At 56.0% G+C, this 25,402-nt stretch overlaps 1 protein-coding gene and 1 long non-coding RNA gene across 10 annotated transcripts; one reads left to right on the top strand and one right to left on the bottom strand.

The window, feature by feature from the left end:
* The first annotated feature begins 224 nt into the window (after nucleotides 1-224).
* LOC121134232 lies at nucleotides 225-2,025 on the top strand. The gene is made up of 2 exons (XR_005871278.1): nucleotides 225-498; nucleotides 1,784-2,025. It is a non-coding gene; the product is annotated as an uncharacterized LOC121134232 (long non-coding RNA).
* Ddr1 (discoidin domain receptor tyrosine kinase 1) lies at nucleotides 1,954-25,402 on the bottom strand. Of its 9 annotated transcripts, none has more exons than XM_013126364.3 (20): nucleotides 22,085-22,230; nucleotides 19,652-19,809; nucleotides 19,030-19,191; nucleotides 14,944-15,073; nucleotides 14,747-14,849; nucleotides 14,053-14,281; nucleotides 12,187-12,334; nucleotides 11,870-11,969; nucleotides 10,627-10,813; nucleotides 10,264-10,510; nucleotides 9,576-9,659; nucleotides 9,334-9,485; nucleotides 8,183-8,348; nucleotides 6,473-6,583; nucleotides 5,283-5,527; nucleotides 4,956-5,083; nucleotides 4,238-4,456; nucleotides 3,602-3,836; nucleotides 3,048-3,197; nucleotides 1,954-2,909 (listed from the first exon to the last, which is right to left on the bottom strand). In XM_013126364.3, exons 4-20 carry the CDS (start codon nucleotides 15,029-15,031, stop codon nucleotides 2,769-2,771), a joined length of 2,733 nt encoding a protein of 910 aa, XP_012981818.1. In that variant the 5' UTR covers nucleotides 15,032-15,073; nucleotides 19,030-19,191; nucleotides 19,652-19,809; nucleotides 22,085-22,230; the 3' UTR covers nucleotides 1,954-2,768. The 9 variants fall into 9 exon arrangements, with proteins under 9 accessions (XP_012981818.1, XP_012981819.1, XP_021079489.1 ...); XM_013126365.3 differs by having other exon boundaries at nucleotides 19,060-19,191; XM_021223830.2 differs by lacking the exon at nucleotides 19,030-19,191.

Below are 25,402 nucleotides of genomic sequence, written 5' to 3'. Positions count from 1 at the left end.
CGTTGTAACCATCATCATCATCACCATCATATAAAATACACATATATACACATAAAATAAGCAAAAAATGTGATACAAAGCATTTTAAAGGGGCTGATGAAATGGCTCAGCAATTGCCACCACACCTGAGTGTTATACCCAGGAGGGCCATGATGAAACTAGAAAACCAATTTACACACACACACACACACACACACACACACACACACACACACACACACAGCGGCACATGCATACACAGCTCCACACAACACACATGCACGCACACACTAAATAAACAAATGTAATGATTTAGGAAAAAAGACAAGCTACAGAGGAGCAGGTGTGGTTCTGTGCGCCTGCAATTCCAGCACCCGGGAGGTAAAGACCGGGCATCAGTTCCACAGGAAGTTTGAGACAAGTCCGGGCTATTCAAGACCGTAAGAGCCAGCCTCCCTACAAAGGTCACCGTGGTTGCAGAGCTGAAAACAAACCAGAGAGCGACAGGAGCAGTCCTGGGTGAGTAGTGTTGCATCACGTGCCGGGCCAGTGGAAAGAACAAAGAGCTTCGTGCTGGACGGGACTCATTCTTGAGAAGGATCAAGGATGACTGGTGCCCCAGAGTGGATGTTGCTGCCGCTGTGGGAGGGGGCAGGTTTGGACACGCCGGGGCCGAGCTCCACAGGAACCTCGAGTTACACAGTTCTAAAGCTTACTTTAGAGCAAGTCTGGGCACAGAGCTCTGGGAGCTCTGGCTCCCTGCCAGGAATTCCGTTGCTTATTATTCTAAAGACTGACCTCTGAACTCTAGCCCATCAATGTCTGTCTTAATCTTAAGGCAGTAGTCTGACCTCCATAGCTTTAACGGGACTGTTAGATGTGTGACCCGGGCCCTGAGAGCCCAGTAACTCAACCTCAGATTTAATTAGCTTCACTCTTGTCCTCTTATTATCCACTCGGCTTACTTTGTGAATATCATCAGCCAAAACCCCAGGGTCCTTATTTCTCAAGAATGGCTATGCTTTCTCCAAACCTGCAACTAGACTGTTTTTTGTTTGCTTGTTTGTTTTTGTTGTTGTTTTTGCTTATCACCCAAAGTGAACGCTAAGGCCTTCACAGTGGCTACAGCTTGTACTTGTAGACCTGACACCATCCAGGCTCATCCTTGGAGCTTCCACGAGACAGCTCCCACCCTAAGAGCCATGTGCATGCTTTCAAAACCTAACCCAGAGGTTGCCTGCATCTCCCCAGCCCCTGGGATCCTAGGATTCAGACAAGGAAAGGAAATCACACCTTTATTGTTGGTAACCTCGAACCAAAAATCTAGTACTGCTCTCTGTGAATGAGAGCAAAACTCCTAGTGGCTTCCAAGGTACCTGTTGACTGGCCACCAATATTTACTTACCTGCTTTTAATCATTTATCAGTTTTTTTTTTGTTTTTGTTTTTTTGGTTTTTCGAGACAGGGTTTCTCTGTGGCTCTGGAGGCTGTCCTGGAACTCACTCGGTAGACCAGGCTGGTCTCGAACTCACAGAGATCCGCCTGCCTCTGCTTCCCGAGTGCTGGGATTAAAGGCGTGCGCCACCAACGCCCGGCCTCATTTATCAGTTTTACGTGCATTGGTGCATTGCCTCTTTATGAGGGTGTCAAACCCCCCAGGGAACTGGAGTCACAGACAGTTGTGAACTGCCCGTGGTTGCTGGGGGATTGAACCGAGGTCCTCTGGAAGACCGGCCAGTGTTCTTAACCACTGAGCCATCTCTGTAACCCCCAACGGACACCGCTACTTATATTCTCCCTGCAGAGCATCCAAGTGGACAGGGCTTCCATGGCCCAACTGAGAGGACAACAGACCAGTGCTGGAGAACACACGCAGGATGTGGGACATGGGCTGGGGAAAAAGGGACGAGAGCGGGCTGGGAGTGAGGGGAGGGGGCGGACATTACCCAAACCCCAAGGAAATGCACCGACGGCTGTGGAAAAACTCAACTTTTATTATTACCTGCCTAGTGCAGGAGATTAAAATTGCCTCAAGCTAAGTCCATATATTAGTGTAAAAATCTGTGTCTCTCCCCCCCCAAAAAAATGTACAAACCCACGTGATTATAGAAAACCAATGTGGTAGCTACAATAGAGATCCCCACCCCCAGCCTTGGGATACTGATCCCTCTGTCCCCCATCCTAGTATTTACTCCACAGAAACATAGGCTTTGAGAAGTTCTAGCTGCAGCACAGGGGGTGGGAAGGTGGGGTGTGTGACCGAGGATCAGGGCAGGGATCACCCCCAGGTCCAGGGTGTCGGGGGCGGAACAGAAGGAAGCCAGGGTTGAGGACCACTGGAGGGGTTAGGCATCCTAGTCCGCCTCGTCCCCCCCAGTTTCTCAGCTGGCAGAGTCCAGTGTGTGACAGGAAGGAGGCCGGGGGGCACGGCCGCCTCCCCAGAAACCAGTGTTGTCCAGTGGGGCCCAGGTACTCCAGGGGGCCTTGTCCAGTGTGTGCCCTGCATTGTGGATGGCTGCGAGAAGTCAGGCAGGGTCCCAACCCCAGGGCCAGCTGGGTGGGTGGTGCTCGGGAGACGGAAGGAAGGAAGGAAGAACAGGAAGGGAGTGTGTATCCAGTGACAGAGGCTTCAGCTCCCTGGGCAGGCCCAGCCCACCTGCAGAAAGCACTGCCTCTTGGGGATTGCAAGTCAGGAGGCCGTGGGGTGGGGTGCCATAGGCTTCTCTCACTTTAGTGTCCGGCTTCCCCCGGGACGGCTCCCAACGGGAAAGGGCTGCAAGGTCCTGAGTTTACACCGTGTTGAGCGCATCATCTGCCAGGAACCGATGAAGCTGGGCAAAGGGCGGCCGCTGCTCGGGCTCCCGGCTCCAGCACCGCAGCATCAGCTCGTAGAGGGTCTGCGGGCAGGCGGGCGGCCGGGACAAGTACACCTGCGAGATACAACGCGAACGAGAGGCAGGGGACAGGCGCCCTTTAGTTTCCGTCGCCACGTGATCTGCCCCTCCGGCCCGCCTACCGCAAGCCACACCCCTCCCTCAAGCCACACCCTCTCCCTCGGGGGCTCTGACCTGCCGGCCCTGGTCCCTGAAGAACTCCCCGGCGTTCTCGATGACCTGCTCGTCTGTAAGCTGCCCAAAGGGCTGGGACCGGCAGAGCATCAGCACCTCCCACAGGGTCACTCCAAAGGCCCACACGTCACTCGCTGTCGTGAACTTCCCCTTGGCACGCAAGAACGCAAGAAAGTCAGGGAAAGACCTCAGACCCAGGTCTGCCCATCCTCACCCTGGAGCTACCCCACTACCCGACCCCCTCTCACCTGTTCCTGCCCCCACTCCCCCCTACTCTGGCCCTATCCTTCTCTGCCAGCTTTGCCACCCGCCGGTCCTGAGCCTCTCTCCTGCCCCAGCCCCTTCTATCCCGAGTTTCCAACTCTTACCCCTCCAACCCACTCTTGGCTCCCGGGTCCCTTTGCCCACACACCCCTCTTCCTTCTTTGCCCAAGTTCCTCGATACAGAGGTACCCTCGACTTCCAAATGAGAGGATGCCGCCCCAGAAAGGCAAGTGGCTGAGGAGCCACGGGACTGGCAGAGGGCACCCAGGGTCCCCTCCCAGCCTGCTCACCATAAGGATGCACTCCCAGGCCATCCACCGGATGGGCAGCACTGCCCGGCCCTGTACACGGTAATAATCCCCAGCATAGAGGTTCCGGCTCATGCCAAAGTCAGCGATTTTGATGGTGAAATTTTCCCCAACCAAGCAGTTCCTGGTGGCCAGGTCCCGATGCACAAAGTTAAGCGTGGCCAGATAGCGCATGCCCGAGGCGATCTGGGCTCCCACGTGCAACAGCATCGGGTAGCTGAGTGAAGGGGTCGAAGAGGAGGTCACGGGGCAGTCCAGACGTCTCCCCCACTCTGCACGCTTCCGTTTGGGAGAGGGAGAGGAGCCCACGCCTCAACCACTGGATAGGTGGCTCCTGACCCAGGTAGGGAGGAGGTTCGGAATGGAGCAGGCCCTACTCCACCCATCCAGTCCCAAGGAGTTCACGCTTTGTTAGGCAGGGGCAAGAGGGAACTCATGGAGGCTCAAGCTTGAACCGGCTGCTCCCAAGGTCTCAGCCTTTCCCGCCTCGTTCACGTTTGACCATGGACATGAGTTCCTCGTCCTAGTCCCCCCCCATGTTCCCCTCCTCCCTCCCCAGCTTAGTGAGGGTGAGGAGGCCCACTTGGGGTGCCCCTCTGGAAGTCCCTGAGTGGGTACCTGATTGTGGGCCCCTGGTCAGACTCCCTGTCCCCAGGAACCCCCTGAGCTGCCTTGTTTTCCAGCTGGTGGGCACTAAGGAACTGGTTGAGGTCGCCATTCTCCATGTAGTCTGTAATCATGCAGAGCGGGTCGTCCTGCACACACACGCCCAGGAGCCGAATGATGTTCGGGTCCTTCAGCCGGGACATGATCTTTACCTCCTTCAGGAAATCGTTCCTGGAGAAGCAGGGAGAAGGCTGGAGAAGCCCCACGGCTGCGCCCCTTCCTTCTGCCTCCCGAGGGGGCCTCCCTCCCAGACACCAGGCTCTGCTGCTCCCCGATCCTCACGGTGGTGCCCGCCCCCCTTTCTAGACATCATCCCTAGCCCTTACCTAGCATTTTAAAACATTACTCTTAAAATTTAATTAACGATGACATCATTTCTCCCTCTCCTCTCTCCACCCCCCCATCCACCTCATCCTCTTTCAAATCTATGGCCTCTCATTCCTTAGTTATTATTGTTAAGTGTTCGCGTTCGAATACGTCTACAAACGCACTCTGCCCCATCCATTTGGTGCTGCTTGTACGTGTGGGTTTTAAGGCTGACCGCCTGGGGTTAGATAACCATTTAGGGGGCTGATCTCCGCCGATCTCAGAAGCTGTAGTCCCTGTGTGATCTCCACCCCCCCCCATTCGGACTGGCATGTGCTATCACTACGGCCGCCATGGGTCTCACCTGGCATTTTTGGTGGCATCTGGCCGGAGGATCTTCACTGCTACCAGCAAGGGGTGTCCCTTGTGCACACTGACAGGGAAGTCACTACTGACCAGATCTTGAGGGTTTTCCACCTCACACAGGTGCACCTGGAGAATGGAGGCCATTCGCTAGGTCACGAGGTCCACCCGGGTCACAATGCCAGAAGTGTGCACGAGCACGGGCGGGGGGGGGTTATCGCAGCACAGATGACAAGCTGTCAGGCCAAGGAAGCATGCAAGCAAGCGTGGCCCACAAATCCCTAGTCAGGCTAGACGCGGCCAAAGCTGGGCAGGCAGGCATCCTTACCTCCCCAAATTGGCCCTCGCCGAGCTTCTCCTTGAAGCGGAGCCGTGACCGAGGGAAATCCACTCGGGGGGGCCCATCCCCAACCGCCCCTGGGGGCAGAGCGGGCACAGCATACGTGTTGCCCCCAGTGACGCCCTGCAGGGTGACAATGTCAGCCTCGGCATAGTGGGGGACGCTGTTCTGGGGAGGTGGGGGTAGCAGCGGGGCGCCCGGCTTCTCGGGTTCCATATAGTCCCCACTGCAGGCTGGAGAGGCGAGGGGAGAGAAGACAGGATGAGACATCAGGGGCAGCCCTGAGCAGCACAGTTCTTCACGCCCCAATCTCCCAGAGGTCCCAGCTTCTACGTCCCCTAGGTCCCAGCTGCCAGCCTCAAAACGGAGAAGGCAGGTGTGAGAATCAGAGGCTTTCGAGGCAGCACAGATGGCTTAAGCAGAAGGTACCGGAAATTTTCACCCTCTGGGGGTCTCCTGGCACAACCCTGACCACTAGGTAAGCCTGGGCTGGAGCAGGGACTCCTCCACCCAGCATCTGAAGCCGGTCCAGGCCACGAGTCTCCCCCACGTTCCAACCCCTTATCCCACTGACCACCAGCTCCCGTTACTGTCAGCCGGCCCCTCCCTGCCCATCCCAGACACACCAAGCTCAGAGACAGGCAGAGACAGGGCACACATTGAGGGGAGAGGGCGACAGGTCCTGACAGGCCCCCAAGACGAGAGATGTTTACAGATAGGAGGCAGGCAGAGCCATCCCCTCTAGGCCCCCCCGGGGGGGGGGGTAAGGGCCACAATGGGAAAGCAACACGGAGAAAAGGGGAGCAGACGGGAGGGGCGGCATGAGCCTTCACCTCTGGGGCTGCAGAGAGAGGACACAGGGGGGAGAGGGCAAGTGCCCAGGGTGAGGCCCTCCTCCTCGCAGCTCTGGAGAGAGGGGAGAATAAAGGAGGAGTGTTACAGAGGAGCAGGGGCTACAGCAGCATCCTCTCCAGCTCTGGAGAGCAGTGTGAGAGGAGGAGGGGGCAGAGCAGCCTTCCCCTCGGCTCCAGGGCCAGCGGCGGGCAGAGCTTCCAGACGGGTGGGGAGCTCAGGAGAGCAAAGAAAAGGCCACAGTGGAGAAGTGCATAGTGTGAGGGCTTCTCCCTGCCCAGGAGAGAGGTATGGGGGCTGCAGCGCCCAGGAGCAGAGGGTCTTACCCTGGGTGTTGGTGGGTTTGGCCCAGGCGGGTGTGGGGGGGCCCGGGCCTCGAGGGGGACGGGCGTAAGTGGCCAGAAGGAGGCGGTAGGCCGGATTGGAGAGCAGCAACGCTGTCGGGAGAAGGAGGGTGGGGGGGGGGAGACACGGGGAAGGGATGAGACTCAAGGCTAGACGGACGGGGAGACCTGGAATCAGGCAAGACTGGGGCTTATGGGGCCCGAAAGAGCAGGCCCTCAAGGGTAATGGAGAGCTGAATGGAAGATGGATGTATACGGATGGAAGGGTGGATGATGGATGAGCGCAGAAACTGCTGTCTGAGTGCTGGATGCTGGAGAGACAAATGCGTTTATGAATATAGATGGATGGGTGGTTGGATGGGTGAGTGGATGAGCGGACCAAGATGGATGGATGGATGGGCGGATGGGTGGGTGGATGGATGGGTGGGTGGATGGGTGGATGGATGGATGGGTGGATGGATGGGTGGATTGGTGGGTGGGTGGATGGATGGATGGGTGGATGGGTGGGTGGATGGATGGATGGGTGGATGGATGGGTGGATTGGTGGGTGGGTGGGTGGATTGGTGGGTGGGTGGATGGATGGATGGGTGGGTGGATGGATGGATGGGTGGATGGGTGGGTGGATGGGTGGGTGGATGGATGGGTGGATGGATGGGTGGATTGGTGGGTGGGTGGATGGATGGATGGGTGGGTGGATGGATGGATGGGTGGGTGGATGGATGGGTGGATGGATGGGTGGATGGATGGGTGGATTGGTGGGTGGGTGGATGGATGGGTGGATGGATGGGTGGATTGGTGGGTGGGTGGGTGGATTGGTGGGTGGGTGGATGGATGGATGGGTGGGTGGATGGGTGGATGGATGGGTGGATTGGTGGGTGGGTGGGTGGATTGGTGGGTGGGTGGATGGATGGATGGGTGGGTGGATGGATGGGTGGATGGGTGGGTGGATGGGTGGGTGGATGGATGGGTGGATGGATGGGTGGATTGGTGGGTGGGTGGATGGATGGATGGGTGGGTGGATGGATGGATGGGTGGGTGGATGGATGGATGGGTGGATGGATGGATGGGTGGGTGGATGGATGGATGGGTGGGTGGATGGGTGGATGGGTGGGTGGATGGATGGGTGGGTGGGTGGATGGATGGGTGGGTGGATGGATGGGTGGATGGATGGGTGGATGGATGGGTGGATTGGTGGGTGGGTGGATGGATGGATGGGTGGGTGGATGGATGGATGGGTGGATGGTGGGTGGATGGATGGGTGGGTGGATGGATGTGTAGATGGATGGATGGGTGGGTGGATGGATGGGTGGATGGGTGGGTGGATGGATGGATGGGTGGGTGGATGGATGGATGGGTGGATGGTGGGTGGATGGATGGGTGGGTGGATGGATGTGTAGATGGATGGATGGGTGGGTGGATGGATGGGTGGATGGGTGGGTGGATGGATGGATGGATTGGTGGGTAGATGGATGGGTGGATGGAGGCAAGGAAGGGACAAATATTGAGGGGTAAGGAGACAAGAGGGCACGACAGAAATCTGTGACACAAAGATATGGCGAGACCACGGGCATTCTGGATAATACGTAGGAAAACCTTCGGGAAGACTGTATGGAGGTACACAAAGGGGAGGGAGGGCTACAACAAGGAACACAGGCAGAAGACGAGGCAGGACCGGAACACGGCAGGCCTTACCAGAGCCATTGGGGACGCAGGGCGCAGAATGGGGTGGAGTCCCCCGAGGCCGGGGCTCCTGGTAAGGGGGTGGCTCTCGCGGCCCTGGGCGGTTGTTGATGAGGATGGTGTCCCCAGGGACAGAGAGGTGAACCGTCAGCTCCTCCTCCAACACCCGGCGCTCGGCCTTGTTATGGGATTAGACAGCATTAATGAACATGGTTTCCTGGATCAGAGTCCGTCTAGCCTCATGGCAACCCCACTTCCCTGACGTCGCCCCCCCCAGGACCCCAACCAAATCTGACCAGGCCCTAATTATCAACCGTTAATGGACATCACCCTCCCAGAAGTGTGAAGTCCAGGGAATACGTAGAGCAGAGGACCTGCCCCTCGCCCCGCCCCTCGCCCCCTCCTCCAACTTTTGCTCACAACCGGCTGGTTGGGCTTTAGTTTAGAGTCCGGACAGAGCTTGGCTGGAGGACACAAAGTGAGGCAAGGAGATTTGATCTCCTGGCTCCTCCCCAAGGGCTGGTCCTGCCTCCTGCTACACCGTACACTGATGGCCCTGCCTCTTTGAAGGCATCCTCTTTTTTTTTTTTTTTTTTTTTTTTTTTTTTGGTTTTTCGAGACAGGGTTTCTCTGTGGCTTTGGAGGCTGTCCTGGAACTCGATCTTGTAGACCAGGCTGGCCTCGAACTCACAGAGATCCGCCTGCCTCTGCCTCCCAAGTGCTGGGATTAAAGGCGTGCGCCACCAACGCCCGGCCTGAAGGCATCCTCTTAAGAACTCCCTTGCTCCTCCCTAGCTCTGGTGGTCTTCCTCTCACGCACCATGCACGCTCCTTTTTTTTTTTTTAAGATTTATTTATTTATTATGTATACAGTGCTCTGCCTGCACGTATGCCTGCCGGCCAGAAGAGGGCACCAGGTCTCACTCTAGCTGGTTGTGAGCCACCATGTGGTTGCCGGGAATTGAACTCGGGGCCTCTGGGAGAGCCTCCCACTTGCTCTTCACTGCTGAGCCATCTCTCCAACCTCCATGCTCGCTCTTGAGAGCGGGTCTCTGTTTCTGATATTAAGCCAAACCCTAGAGAGCCTACCTGGCCTGGACTGTGCTCCCGTCTCCGCCCCACCCCACAAAGCCCCGCCCCCACAAACACAGTGCCCCGCCCACCTTGCTGAGCAGCCGGCGCCAGTGCAACCTCCAGAGCATGAGCGCGATGATGAGCAGCAGCAGCAGGATAATGGCCACCAGACAGCCGATGAGGATGGCAGTTGGGCTCCCCTCCGCCTTGGCCACTGGCTGCTGACCCCGGGGCTCCAGCTCTGACAGAGGAGAATGGTCAGCGTCACAGCAGGTGTCCTGCCGCACCAGAGGGGGAGGCCCCGGAGGAACTGTGCCCAAGGACTGCTCACCAAAGCTGCTGAAGTTGGTGGGAGGTGGGCCAGGCGGCCACCAGGGGGCGGGTGGGAACGTGTCGGAGGAGTCGTTGACCACATCTGGGGAGAAGGGAGCAAGGAGAGGAGGGAGTCAGAGCAGGGGACCCGCGGGGACACAGATGCGAGGGGGACAGACAGGGTGGCTAGGAAACTAATCGGAACAGCAGTCTGGAAGTCCCTGGTTGAGGGGAAGGGGAGGACGCAGGGAGGGGCCTCGCGGATCTGCAGGTTTAGAGAAGATGCTCTTTCAGGACTTGGGCCACCCTCACTCAGGCTGGATCAGGAACTCTGAGGGGCTCACACAGGGAAGGGAGCAACGTGGGGACAACAGGGATATCTCTATGAGTTCCAGGCCCGCCAGGGCTCCAGGGTGAGACTTTGTCTCAAAAAGAATAATCAGATAAAAAAATAAGAATGACATAAAACAATAAGATAAAAGAAAAGGAATCTATAAGACACCAAAACAAAAAAGCAACGACGAAAAAGACTCTGTGAAGGATTGGGGTCTGAGTGTTCTTGCCCTAGTTTGAGAACTCTCACAGGTGACAGGAGAGATGATGCCAGCATCCATATGCTGGCTGGGGACACGGCCGCGGGGGGCCAACAGTCAGATCAACAGGTAAACCTCAGCAGGGCTGAAGCCAGGCGCACTCTGGGGGCTTACTCGAGATGAAAGAGATCTCGCTGAAGAGTAACCAGGGTCCCGCAAAGAGGAATCGGCACTGCAGGAAGCGTCCCACGCGGCCACCCAGGGGCACCGAGATGGCTCTGGCTCTGGGGTCTCCGAGGCTGCCCCCCAAGGCATGGCGCACAGGCTCTCCCTCCCAGGCCGTGGCAGGGCCCCTTTTAAATCGGCATTCCACCCCGCCTGGCAGGCGGGCTCCCAGAGTGTGCATGTTGTTGCAATGGACCTGAGGGAAAGAGAAGGGACGCTAATTCGAGGCCAGGAAACCCTGCAGCAGCAGCGGCCGCACCTCCCCTGGGCACCGCGCTGGTGTCCTCTGGAGGGAGGGCGGAGCTCGCTCACCTGCATGGTCTGGAAAGTCCTTAGCCGGTCGAACTCAAACTCCATCTCCACGTAGCCACTGGGGAAGCTGTGGTTGCTCCATCCCACATAGTCGTAGCCTGGCCAGACCCGCAGCTCCTGACTCTGCCGGAAGTCATCCAGGCCCACCACACCATCCGCCAGTTGGCCCAGACCGCCATACTGCAGCCTGATCGGAGGGAACGGGAAAGGGCTATTCAGAGGGAAGATGGCAGGGACCACGCAGGTCCCGCTCGCCACACCCCCAGTGGTGGCCTTGAGGAGCCTGGTTCTCACCCACTCTCCTTTCCCAGCCCACCCCGACGTCACGCAACACTCTCCTCTCTTGCGTGCATCACACCCTAAACTATCACAAGACACACTGCTCAGTCTATAGTGTGGGTGGTTAATGTGACTTTTCCCAACAGATATTCTTAGCTGGGGGTGGTGCCTTGTTTTGTTTTTGGATAGTGGCTTACTGAGTCTGGCTGGCCGAGAACTTGCTGTGTAGCAAGGACGAAGAGAGGGCCCTGATGCTACCGCCTCGACCTCCCCAGTGCTGGGACTGCAGGGGTTCTGGATGCCCTGCAGGTTCTCTTACAAGGCGATCCTCGTCTGGACCATGGGGAGCCGCCTTCTAGTCCATACAAAGCGCCTTTGGGCTAGTGGACACCTTACTATCCTTCATCCCGCCCTGTCCTTCCAAGTCCCACCTCACTGGCATTCTCCCCAGTCCTTCTATTTCACTGCCGGGGCTGCTCCTGGCTCCACATCACCTCACATGTGGGCATGTACGTGCGCCTGTGTGTGTGTATGTGTATGCATGCACACACATACACAGACACCACACACCACATAACACACACTCACACTACATACCATACACCCATATCACACACCACACACACAATCCACATACCACACACACAATCCACATACACACACACAATCCACATACCACACACACACACACAACCCACATACCACACACACACGCCACACACACACACTCACACCACACACACACACAATCCACATACCACACACCACACACACACACACACAATCCACATACCACACACCACACACCCACACACACCACACACACACACACACAATCCACATACCACACACCACACACACCACACACACACACACACACACACACACGTATGCACACACACACACACACACACACACAGCCCTTCTCCCATCCCAAGCTCCGGGCAGGTCACACCCCTCTTACCCGCCAGCCGTATATCCATCATACGTGGAGTCATTGAGATGTACCACCTCAGATAGGTACATGGTCTGCCCCACGGGGGCTGTGTACGACAGGAGCCCATCTGGGAGGATGGAAAGAGGGAAGTGAGAGGGAGGCATCCCGCCTGAGCGATGTCAGCCCTTCCTTACTGGTGTGGAGAAGGCGACACTGTCCATAGTCCCCTCTCTCCTCTCAGTGACAGCTTCCTGACGGAAAAGGACCTCTGGCGCGCCTCCCCACAGTCTCTGTTTCCTGCTTCCAGGACTGGAAAGGGGTTCTTAGGGGGCTGAGCCACTCACCCCGCCAGAGGCAGCCATAGAGCTCCACCCGCAGACAGACGCTCATGACTCGGTCAGCCCGGGGGTAGAAGCGGACCAGCCTGGCCACCATGGGGGGCCCGAGGTCCTTCAGCACCACTCCACCGGGATCCTCGTTACCCGAAATCACCTGTGGGTCAGAAAAAAAACAGGGTGGCTGGGTGGGTAGGGCTGCGGGTCAGACCTAACCTCCCAGCCTTCAGCTGCTCCCTGGCTCAGGCCACAGGGGCCACCAGAGGCTGGCGAAGGGTAACACTGAGCCTGCAGTACTGGGGGCTGCAGCTGGGCTTTCGTTTGTTTGTTTTGTTTGCTTGTTTTTCGAGACAGGGTTCTGTGTATTGTTTTGGAGACTGTCCTGGAACTCGATCTGTAGACCAGGCTGGCCTCGAACTCACAGAGATCCACCTGCCTCTGCCTCCCGAGTGCTGGGATTAAAGGCGTGCGCCACCAACGCCCGCAGCCGGTCACTTTTAAAAGAGGTTTTGCAGCAGCGGCCCCTGGAAGCTCTGGAGGTCTGTCCTCGGTCATGCCTCACCTACCCTCTCCCCCTGCTGCTTCGAGACCCTGACGCAGAATCCTACCTCAGCATCCTTGCCTGCCTCACCCCTCCCTCTGTTCGGTTTAACAGCTGGCCGGGCGCCCACTCCGGACCCCGGGCATGACCTCAGTGGTGAAGTCAACCCCTCCTCCCAGGACAGCTGTGAGGAACAAGAGGCAGTGTGTGGAGCAGAGCAGTGAGGTGGGTGTCCAGACCGAGATCTGCGGGGAGGTGACATCTCCGAGGAGAACTGGATGAGAGGGAGCCTCTGCTGTCTGGGGGGAGGGCTTGCCAGGCATAGACAGCAGCAAGCCTATGGCCCCCGACTGTGGGATGGGAGCCTGGTTTGTTCCACACACAGCAATAAAGGCGGTTACGACACAGTGTGCACGCACGTGCGTGGGTTCGCGCGCACAAATGCAGTGCTTGCAGGGACCAGAGGAGGGTGCAACATCCCCCGAAGCTGGACCTGGGTTAACCGAAGTGCTTTGCACTCAGTCAAAGAATTGGGTTTTTTTTTTGTTTTGTTTTGTTTTGTTTTCGTTTTCTGGGAGAGCCAAAGCCAGAGCTGGGCTGGGAGCTGGGTGTGTGCGGTTTGCAACCCTGAGGAAGAGGTTTGATAGGTGGTGGACAGAAAGGGATAGAGGCATGCTGAATGGTTTAGACTTCATTCAGCTGGATGAACATGGCTTGGAGTTGGGGGTAGGGGGGTGGAGTGACAGGATTCAGGAAATGCCACAAGGTGGGCACAGAGAGGAGCTGAGAGAGCGAGTGAGCCATCAGTACCACCTTAGTTTGTGGTCATGGGATGTGTGTGTGTGTGTGTGTGTGTGTGTGTGTGTGTGTGTGTGTGTTAAATCTCCCCAAGCTGAGAACAAGGAAAAGGAACAGGGGCCCGGTGGTGGTGGCGCACGCCTTTAATCCCAGCGCTTAGGAGGCAGAGACAGGTGGGTCTCTGTGAGTTCAAGGCCAGTCTGGTCTACAGAGTGAGTTCCATGACAGGTGCCAAGACAATACAGAGAAGCCCTGTCTGGAAAAGAAAAGAGAAGAGAAAGGAGGGAGAGAGGGAGGGAAGAAAGGAGGAAGGAAGAGACTTGGGATGAGTGAGGACTGCAGTCCACTGCAGAGGCCAATGGTGAGTTTGAGACTCGCACAGGGTGTTAAGAGGCAGCAGTGTTGGCAACACCGGTGGTGCTCCTGACCGGAGTCTGGCACTGGAGATGCTAGCGCACGGGCCGTGGCGGATGCTGTTCAGAGTGTGGCAAAAAGAAGAATGCATCCTTCCCAGGTGCCTCCACTCCTAGCCTCACCTCCTGACCCCATCGGTCCTTCCAGTCCATCCATCGGCGGCCATCTCGGGAGTAACGTAACCGGTAGCTGCGGGAGAACTCTTTGCCCAGGCCCCCGGCATGGCGGCCCTGTGTGCCCACCAGAGCCACCAAATGTAGCCTCCGGAGGTCCACCTGCAGGTACTCCTCCTCCTTGGGGAACACGGGCCCTGCAGGACACCATGCCCCATCTCCGTCACTGCTCTCCAGCCTGGGAGGATGAAGGAGGTCAGTGACGGCAACACTTGACAAACGCGCACCGGGTTTTTCTACTTTTGAGACAATGTAACTTGTATCTCAGGCTGGCCTAGCTAAGTAACCTTGTACACACGCTCACACTGGTCTTTTCTATTTTTGAGACAATGTAACTTGTATCTCAGGCTGGCCTCGCTATGTAACCTTGAATTTCTGTTCTTCCTGCTTTTACCTCCTGAGTGATGGGATCATAGCAAACCACACCACACCCATTTATGGGGTGCTGGGAATTGGAATACAGAGCTGAGAACCCTAACTGAGCCACATCGGCAGGCTGGTTGCAGGTCTACTTAAAGCCTGCTCTCACCACACTATGTACATCTCGATAGCCCAGGCTTTCTCAAAAGCCCCTTGACCTGTGCAGAGGGGCTGGAAAAGCCATTAAAGAGCTCCTTTCAAGGCAGTCCCCAGAATCAGGTACCTGCTGTGGCGGGCAGCGGTGGAGTCTGACCAGGAGCTGGACACGGAAATGTCGCTGTCGGGAATGGTCCGGTCCTGCATGCCCAGGGCGTAGCGGCACTTGGCTGAAGGACACGGGCACAGGATGGGTCAGCGTCCCCCCATCTCTTTGACTCCCAAGTTCTATTCCTCAGGGTCCCCGAGATTCAGTCTCCTCACCAGGGTCAAAATGTCCCTTCATGTCAGCATTTCCAATTGTCACCAACAGTAGCAGCAGCAGTAGAGATGAGAGGGTCCCTGTCCCCATTGCTCCTGATCCCTCCGGCCTATGGAGGAGGGGGCAGCATCTCTGTGGGGACAAAGAGGGAGGAGGAGTCTGCTCATCAAGGGATCTAGGTACAGCAAGAGACAGGCAGGAGGGCTGCCTTGGGGATAAGAAGAGTGAAACGGCCAAAAATAAAAGTAAGAAGTCATCATTTAGGGCGGCTCTACTTTTTTTTTTTTTTTTTTTTTGGTTTTTCGAGACAGGGTTTCTCTGTATCATTTTGGAGGCTGTCCTGGAACTCACTCTGTAGACCAGGCTGGCCTTGAACTCACAGAGATCCGCCTGCCTCTGCCTCCCGAGTGCTGGGACTAAAGGCGTGCGCCACCAACGCCCAGCTGCGGTTCTACTTTTAGTCTCCTATACACCAGGCACTGGCCGTAGCTTCATGGCCGGCCACTTTATAAGGTAGATGTTATGATCCCTATTTAACACACACAGAAACCAGACAGAGATCTGCTCACTAATTAGCCCAAAGCTCCACCCCCTCCCACTCCTCAACCAATAGGGAAAATAAAAGCAAAAGCAAAAATACAAGGAACAACAAAAATGGCTTCCAAAAATGTAGGCAACACACAGAAGAGACAAAGGGTTTAATAGTTATAATAAACTAAGAACTCTTATAAGTGGATAAGAGGAACAACTTTATAAACAATCCAATAAAGAGATGGTCCAAGACTCTGAGCATTCACTCCATAGAACAGAGACAACGTGTCTAAAACATAGTATCAATTTTATAAACAACTCAATATAGAAATGGTCCAAGACCCTGAGTACTCCCTCCATAGAAGAACAGAGCCAATGTGTCTAAAACATACTATTTTTTAAAAATATCGCCACCGCTGGGCGTTGGTGGCGCACGCCTTTAGTCCCAGCACTCGGGAGGCACAGGCAGGCGGATCTCTGTGAGTTCAAGGCCAGCCTGGTCTACAGAGTGAGTTCCAGGACAGCCTCCAAAACAATACAGAGAAACCCTGTCTCGAAAAACCAAAAAAAAAAAAAAAAAAAAATCGCGGTGTTGACTAGAATTAGAGCAACACAAATCAGACTGACAAAGGAATGTTTCCTTCTTTGAGATAGGATCTCACAGTGCAGCCCAAGCTGGCCTCAAACTCACTATGCTGCCCAAGGTTGGTCTTGAACTTGCAAAAAATACTCCTGCTTCAGCAACCCAATATGCTGGAATTAGAGATACCCACTTGGCACGCCTAATTTGACAAAGTTATTTTTTTTAAGATTTATTTTTTTTAAACGTTCATGCATATTAGCGCTTGCCTGCATGTATGTATGTGCGCCACATGCACGCAGTACCTGAGGGGGCCAGAAGAGGGAGGCAGAACTCCTAGAACTTTAGTTATAGATGGTTGTGAGTGGTCACCATGTGGGTTCTAGGCCCTCTGCGAGAGCAGTAATCGCTGTTAACCACTGAGCCATCTCTCCAGCCCCAACAAAATATTTTTAAAGGTTATATATATTTCCCACAGGAAGAGGGACAAAAGGGAAGCGACCATTTTTTTTGAGGGGGACATACTTGGAAAATCTAGCAGTATGATGATGGCAGATTGTTCAAACATAGGGACTAGGAGAAGCACCAGGAAGTAAGAACTCAGAACTGTCCCCAGATGTCCATATCTAAGCCATGTGAATGCCCATAGGGGATGCTCTGGGGGGGTTGGAGTGGCAGGGAGGGGGGGAAGCTTCTGTGTAGCTATGAAAAAAAAAGTAAAGGGACAGAGAGATGACTCAGGGGTAAAGGCCCTTACCTCCAAGTTCAAGGACCTGAATTCTATGCTTGGGACTCATGGGTGGAAGGGGAGAACCGGGGTAGAAGGTGAAAATTGACCCTTTTTTATTTGTTTGTTTTTGAGACCGGGTCTCTCTACACAGCACTGGCTGTCCTGGAATTGTGTAGACCACGGGAGCCTTGAACTCACAGAGATGCACCTGCTTCTGCCTCCTGGGTGCAAGGATCAAAGGTGTGCGCCACCAACACCCGCCATCCTCTGACCTTACACACACACAAATAAACGTAATACTATTTAGGGGCCACATTAGATTTCCAGCACTAACTCGGCAGTTCACCACTACCTACATAACTCAAGTCCTAGGGGATCCCATGCTCACTCCTGGCCTCCAAGGGCACCGTGCCTACCTGTGGTGCACAGACATACATGTAAGCCCAAACACCCATACATATGAAGTAAACAATAATAATAAATACGTTTGGAAGAACGGCAGGGTGTGGTGGCATACACTGGCAATTCACTTGGGAGGGGAAAGGTCAGGAGTTCAAGGCCAGCCTCAGACCCATTCTAAAGTTGAAGCCAGCCTGGGCTACATGAGACTCTAAATCAAACAAACAAACAAACAAAAAACCAGAAGCCAACAAAGGAAAAACAAAAAAAGTGAGGGCTGGCTCACAACCACTCATAACTCCAGTTCCAGGGAATCCAATGCTCCGTGGGTACCAGGCACACACACACACACTCACACACACTCACACACACACTCACACACACTCACACACACTCACACACACACACTCACACTCACACACACACACCCACTCACACACACAAACACACCACAGACACACACACTCACACACACAAACAACACACTCACACACACACTCACACACTCACACACACCCACTCACACACACCACAAACACACACACTCACACACTCACACACACACACAAACACACACACACACTCACACACACACACTCACACAAACACACCACAGACACACACACACACACTCACACACACACAAACACACCACACACACACACACACTCACACACACACACTCACACACACACTCACACACACACACCACAGACACACACACACCACAGACACACACACTCACACCACACACACACACTCACACCACAGACACACTCACACACACACAAACACACACACACTCACTCACACACACACACACTCACACACACACTCACACACACACACTCACACACACACACACTCACACACACACACACCACAGACACACACACACCACAGACACACACACACTCACACACTCACACACACACACTCACACACACACCACAAACACACACACACACTCACACACACACTCACACACACACACTCACACACACACAAACACACCACAGACACACACACACTCACACACAAACACACCACAGACACACACACAGACACACACACACTCACACACACACACACTCACACACACACAAACACACCACAGACACACACACACTCACACACACACAAACAAACACACACACACACAAACACACACACACACACACACCACAGACACACATGCAGGCAAAACACTCATAAACAGAAAATTTTTATCATATATGTATGATTCAGGCATTACGCTGGCCTGCCCCTGTCACCTGGCAGAATGCACTCAGGCAGTTCTCTGGTCAGCCCAGGCTTCCATGATTGTGTAGTCCGCACGCAGGTGCAAAGGACCCCTTTAAAAGAAAGACCCCCGCGTACTTACGCTCTCTTTACCAGGTCTCTTCCTGCTCTCTCTTCCCTGGGTTCCCCTGGGGCAGACAGGACTTTTCCTTCCTGTCTCCCTCCTCTCCTCTGTCCTCTCTCTCTGTCTCTTTACCTCTGTTCTCTTTCCTTCCTCCCTCCCTCCCCTTCTCACTTAAGCTCTGTCTGCCTGGCCATGTTTGTCCTTCCGCCTCGGCCACCCTCGCCTGCCATGGAATCCGCCATGGTCCCCCACGCAAGGTTCCCTTCAAGCTTTATCATAACAAATATGAAGTCAAAAATTATTTTAAACTGAAAAAAAACTAGTGCGAATCTGACTTGGTATGTGTTCCCCATGCCACTGCTTAACATGGAAAAGCCACACTCAGAAGTACGAGAATCATTCCACCACGTGAAAAGCAAAGGATAAACAAACCGATGGCCGTTCACACTCTCACGGACATGTCTGTATCTGTTCACACTCACGGAGGTGTCTGTATCCGTTCACACTCTCACCGATGTGTATGTCTAGTGAGGCTGCGCGCGACCAGGAACAGGGCGAGAGAGGGAAGCACGCGAAAAGGAGAAAGGTTGGCTGGGTCAGCGCTCTGAAACTTGTGAGACAGTAGCATGCCTTTACATAAATTCCTGTAACACATAAACCAGTGTAAAACTTGCCCTGGTTTTCAAAGCCTAATAAGCCCTGGAGAAGTTTACCTGGTTTATTGGGGGAAAATACAACAGAACCACCTGCTAGCCTGAACCTCCCAAACCTCTAAGGACAGGACTCCATCGAGCCCTACCTGGACCCCCTCCGGGTCAGAGTCCCCATGGAAGCCGTTCCCCCTGCTCTCTGTTCCTTCTGGATACCGGCAGTTAACCCTCTCCAAAACCATTCCAGCTGAAGTCTCCACATAAACCCAGGGATCTATTGTCCTCTGTCCTAGGGACAGAAAAGCTCTCCTGACACCTGGCAGGCCTGAGACCTATACTGAGTTCTAAAGGTCCTGGAATCGCCAGGGACGCCTACTGCCCTTCTCAGACCCCTGCCACCAGGTCCCCCCAGCTCTCTTTCCTCTGCCTCTAACATCCTGTTTCCCCAACTTACTGAAGGTAGCAGAAGAGCCTTGCTGTGGCTGAGAAGAACGAGTTGCCTTGGAGATGAGGGCGGGCTTAACTACAGGGAAGCCAGGTCACCCCAGGAGGTAGGAGGAGTTGGGGGGAGTCTCCCCCATTCCTTTGTCCTCCAGCTGCTCCCACAATGCTCTAGGACAGGAATGTAAGAGGCAGCTGAGACCCCCCCCATCACTGAAGCAGCAGCTGAGGGGGCTGACTGGGTTGCCAGAGTCCACTCGGCTATCGAAAGAGAGTCTAGAACCAAAAGGCACCACGGCCCTTTGGGGATACAAGCCCCATGGTGGAAGGGAGCAGGCGGCTGGGACTGGGAAGCCTGGCAGGGAATTCCTGGGTGCCACTCTCCACCCCCACCTCTGTAGAAACAGCAGGGCCCTTGTTCCCCTGAGTAACCTTCATGCCTATCCCAGATGAGTCATCAGAGCCAGACAGTGCTGAGAGGAGCCTGGGGCAGAGATACAAAGCCAGGCAGGGACGGGAGGCTGGGGGACACAGGGCAGAAACACAAATCTGGAGGTAAACAGAGCAGGCTCTGGGAGCAGGGCACCCGGCCAAGCGGAGGAGCCGTTGGAGCATAGCGGACAAGGTCTGGGGCCATCCTTTCTCATTGTCCCCTAGGTCTTGATTCCCACAATCAGATAGGATTAGAAGTTCCACCTCATTGGCACCCACCTGGCCCTTCTTCAACCAATTACAAGTCAAGGGTCAGGACGCTCTCTGGCCTCAGGCCCTTCATTCTCCTCTCCAGAACCCCATCTCCCAATCCAGAGAACTGCGCACACACAGCTACACACACACACACACACAGAGGCCCAGTGAGACTTAAAACCAGCCCTCCGTAATAAACACTAAACTAAATGTACCATGCCCACACCTCCGGGTGCCTTACAGCCTCTCACGTACATATTATTATCCTCTTTCTAACTCTGATTCCCCCCCCCTTCAGCGGATCCCTACTGGCCTGTGTCCCACCAAGACCAACTCACACACAATTCTTACCCACTCCATGCACATCTTGGCATCTTTTGTTGTGTGTGTTTGGTTGCTTTATGGTTTTGTTTCTGGCGTTTCCAGACAAGATTTCTCTGTGTGACAGCTTTGGATGTCCCAGAACTAGCTCTGTAGGCCAGGCTGGCCTCGAACTCACAGACACCCGCTTGCCTCTGCCTCCCGAGTGCTGGGATTAAAGGCCTGTGCCGCCATCCCCCCACCCCCGGCTGCTTTATGTTTTTGAGGTGGAGAAGAGGTTGGTTAGTTGGAGGGATTTTGTTGTTGTTGTTCTGGTTCTTTTGAGGCAGGGTGTCACTATGTAGCCTTGGTGGGCCTGGAACTAGCTATGCAGAACAGGCCGGCCTTGAACTCTTGGGGGTGCCAGCTGCCTGTCTGAGTCTGAGTGCTGGGATGAATGAAAGTCATTTACCTCTATAGCAGGATGGTTGATTTTCTTTGTTGGTTTTTTTTTTTTTTTTTGAGACAAGGTCTCAACTAGTCCAAGTCTCCAAACTCACCATGATGGCGAGGGAGGCTGACCTTTAACCCTTGATCCTGCTGCCTCCACCTCTCCGGTGATTACAGGTGTGCGCCACACACCCTGAGGTGACCTATAAAGCCAGATCTCACCGCTTAGTGAGTTGTCGCCTCTAGACACCTGTGCATGCTAAATGGCAGGCAATGTGGAAACCCACTCAGACCCTGGGGGGTACAGGATTCCCCAGAGAACTGCCCCTCCCAAACACACATGGCTGACTAAGTCAGAGGGAAGCCAAGAGCAGGTGGGGACAGGTGGGACTGGGGACGGGGGTGGGGGGGGGACGGGGGACGGGGGACGGGGAGCGGGGGACGGGGAGCGGCAAGAAGCACAATTCTCTACTTTCTCGCGCATTCTACTGTGAGCTGTCCCTACAGGGCCACTAGCGTCTGGACACACCTCCATCCTTCTCTGCCAGGCAGTGCCAGTCAGTGCCAGGCCAGCAGGGCGGTGGCTGGGAGAAGGTGATGGGCAGCAATGCCCGGCCAGAAGGGGACCCTGGGAGCGCTGCTCATTGGGCGGTGACTTGTCTCTTGGCACAACCCGGCAGCCACCGAGCGTGGCTGGTCTGGTAGGTTGGGCGTCAGGCTGGTTCCCTGTGGCGGGGCAGCTTAACAGAGCATGCTCGTAGGCATGGCTCAGGGAACACCGACAGGATGACTCTGTGGGCTGCATATGCGCACCTGTCCTCTTGGGGCTCGGTTCCCCCCCACCCTCCCACCCAGGAAAAGACAGATCCTTCCCTACGAGAAGATACTTTTTCGGAAAGTCAGGGAGGGCCCTTTCTGTTTCGGATGGGGAATCAAAACCCCGAGGCGGCGCACAGAGCTCCCCAACCCGAGCCCCCTGCCCCCTGCGCTTCCCCACCTCGCCCCCTACCTCTCATCGCTCTCCGGGGCCGACTCAAGCGTCCGGCCCCGGGCTTGGGGCCTCCTCGGTGGCCGGGCGCGGGAGGGGAGCGCAGGCGCCGGCGGGGCTCGGGTGTCGGGAGGCGGCTCCCGCGAGCAGCTGTCGGGGGCCTGTTCCGGGGAGAGGAGCCAGCGCGGGGCCGGATCGCGTCCAGGCGCCGCCTCCCCGCGCCCGTCCCCCGCCCGTCCTCCCGCCCCGGCGCCCGCGCTCCCACGCCCGGCGCCGCCCCTCGTCTCTCTCCTAGCGCGGGGCCCGCCCCGCATGTCCCCCTAGCCTCCCCTAGGTGATCCGCACGCCCATCCCCCGCCGCCCCGTGGCCACGGTACAGTAGGGCAACCCTCCCAGGACCCCCACGCGGCGGCTCCGCGAGGAGATGGCGCGTTCCCTCCTCCCCTTTTTCTGGGCTCGGTTCCTGGAGAGAGAGGGAGAGAAGCACGGGGGAGCGGCCCCAGGGCACGCAGGAAGCAGCGGGTTCCCACAGGCCCGGCACGGGTGTGAGAGCGGGAGCCCGGCTGGGGGAAGGGAGCCGGGCTCACCTGTCTAGCCAGACCCGCTTGCCTCTCACCTCACCCCACTTTGCTACATTTTTTGGCGCGCGCACACACACACACACACACACACACACACACACACACACACACACACACACACACACCATCCCTGGCTCCCAACCTAGATTATCCCCGAGCCTGAGGACGGGCCACACTCTTCTAGTCTCCACTTGTCTCTGTCCCCTTCTTCCAGAACCCCTCCCCAACTCTGCAGCTCCCTCCTGTGTTCATTGGAGTCCTGAGGTCCGGACTCCCAGGCTCTGGGTCCCCCTGAGCGCCCAGCTCCATTTAGACTCGCTCTGGAGCCCTCCTGAGGCTGAGGCAAGCCTTCTTCAGTTCCCGGCCAGCTCAGTCCCTGTTGGGAGCCGCAGAGTCTGGTTTCTGGCAAGGAGAGGCGCAAAATGGAGCCAGGACGCGGTGGAGGGTGGAGGAGAAAGATAGAGAGGCGCCCTGAAAATCACATGCCGCCCAAAAAGACGGGAATGCAAGACCCAGGGACGTAAGAAAACAATGGACGGAGAGAGCTACTGAGCCATGGAAGGGAGAGATGGGGGGGGGCGACAGCCGAGCTTGTGTGGGAGGTGTTCTGCCCCTATTGAGCACCACCTGTCAGTCCTACCTCTCTCCACACCCCCACACCTGCCAAGTCCGCGGACAATGTCAGGTCACAGTCAAGCCTCCAGCAACCTCTCCGGTCTCACCACCCTGTTGCACCTCCCAACTGATTCAAAATTCACACCCAAAAGCGCTTCCAAAGAGTGTCAAGAAAAACCAGACAAGAACCGAAAAAGCTACCAGGAAGATAAGCGGCCTCTGGGGAGAAGCCAAGGCAGGCTAGGTCTCCAGTTCACAAACCCAGGGACGCTCCAGCTGCTGAAGGACCCGCTAATAGCCCCCACGGTTACTTGGAGAATTGCCTCCAGCCTGTCCACCGAGTCCTCAGGGACCCCCCCCCCCCATTACCTACCCCTCTGCAGACGGCAATAGGAAATCTGGGCCCTGCAGAGGCTGGGCGGGGTGTGGAGTCCGGCTGGGGGTGGGGCCAAGGCTTCCCAGTAACCTCACCTGCGGCGGCGACAGCCCCTCCTCCCAGGAGAGACGCTGTGGGGGAAGCCCCGGACAGGCGGAGCTCCAGCTCTTCACACCCCGTGGGACATTGCACGCCCCAGAGTCACACTGACCGCTGAAGGGGCCATGGGAGGAAGCCAGAGTCATGAAGTCTCTGTCCCCTTTTCACTCTCCCAGGGAAAATTCCTAGTCGGTGATGCCCACCTCGCCCCAGACCAGGGCTGGAGAAGTAGGAGGGACACAGGGCTGGGGCCCAGCGGAGTCAAGTGACAACAGAAAAGGAGCTGGAGCCGGCTGGAATGCGCTGCTCGGAGCCCAGATTCCCAGGGGCCAGAGAGGGAAATCCCAGCCATCCAGGGGCCTACGGAGCTGAGCCAAGAACCAAGTGTGCGCCCGTCTGTGGCTCCCCGAGCCCACTGCCCCTCTCTCTCACCACTCACAACTCCAGAAGCCCCCGCTATACCCTAGAACCCGGGAAGGGTTCTCTCCCATGCTGGACTGATTTTTCTTTCTTTCTTTCTTTTTTCCTGCAAGCCCAGGAGGAAGAGGGGAAACAGCTGGGAGGAAAAATGTGAAGAGAGGCACGCAGGAGAAATAAGAGCTCAGCCCCAGGCCTGCAGACAACCCGCCACTGCAGGGAAGCAGGACAGGAGGAGTGAGGGAGGGTGGGCTCGCCGCCCTCAACACACACACTAGCCACAGTCCCTGCCCTGAGATGCAGCTGCCTCTGGGGAAGTAGGTTGGGTCAGCAGCTGGGGAGAGTGGGACGCCTCTGGTGGTGGTGGTGGTGGGGTTGGTTAGGGAGCTGGAAAAGACCCTGGTCATAGGTCATGTTTTAGAGCCACTGAGTTCAAATGGGAAACTGAGGCCTGGGGTATGATGACGAAGGAAGAGTAAATCTAGGACGTCAAAAGCATAAATCTAGGGACAGAAAAAACGACACAGATTAGCCGTGGATAGTCTGGGAGAGGGACCCAGAAGGGATGGAGGACCGGAGGAGAGAGGCTGGTGGTCACGGAGGGACACAAACAGACTCCAGAGAGGGGAGCAAGACAGATGGAACCGAAGTGAAAAGCGGGAGACAGAGAGAGGAGGAAGGATTGAATGGAGGGGGGGGGTAGCTTGATCCGACCACTGAAGGAAAGCAAACGTTTGGGACAGCAATTGGAAAGGAGAAAACAGAGAAAAGGCTGGAATGAAAGTAAGACATGGGGCGGGTAGAGACTGAGACACGGAGTTTGAAAGAGAGAGAAAGAAAGGAACTAAGAAAGAAAGGAGACACGGAAGGGGAGGGCAGACTTGGAAAGGAAAGGCAGCCTCAAGATAGATACAACTGAACCCATCTCCAGGTTGCTGCCCACCAAGGCCCCGCCTGCCCGCTAGCTGCTAGCTGCCAACCTGTTTTGGCGCAGGGCCTCTCCATCCTTCCCCCCTCCCACCACGCCTCCAGGCCTACCTGGTCCCTCCTCGTAAAGGCAGCCCAGCCCCAAGGTCCGCTCCTGCTCCCCCTCTCTGATCCCCTCCCTCTCTCTCACCTCCAGGTTCTCCTGCGTTTCAGTGTCCCTAGGCTCAGGCCTCTGGGGATCCAGATCTGAGGCCGATGAAGCCTCCCGGCTTTGTCCAAGCTCCAGCCTCGGGGGCCCGAGAGCAGCTGCCCTGGCCAGCTGCG

This window comes from Mesocricetus auratus, unplaced genomic scaffold (genome assembly GCF_017639785.1).
Source record: "Mesocricetus auratus isolate SY011 unplaced genomic scaffold, BCM_Maur_2.0 Super-Scaffold_100027, whole genome shotgun sequence".
Lineage (NCBI taxonomy): Eukaryota > Metazoa > Chordata > Mammalia > Rodentia > Cricetidae > Mesocricetus > Mesocricetus auratus.
This window is presented reverse-complemented; position numbering and strand designations above follow the sequence as displayed.

Excerpts from the sequence above, each read along its gene's own strand:
- Ddr1 (XM_013126362.3), bottom strand. The coding sequence starts at position 23,880 with ATGACTCTGGCTTCCTCCCATGGCCCCTTCAGCGGTCAGTGTGACTCT. Across the intron at positions 10,814-11,869 it reads GATGGATATACGGCTGGCGG|GCTGCAGTATGGCGGTCTGG; the intron begins GTAAGAGGGGTG and ends CCCTCCGATCAG. Across the intron at positions 3,837-4,237 it reads GACCAGGGGCCCACAATCAG|CTACCCGATGCTGTTGCACG; the intron begins GTACCCACTCAG and ends CCCTTCACTCAG.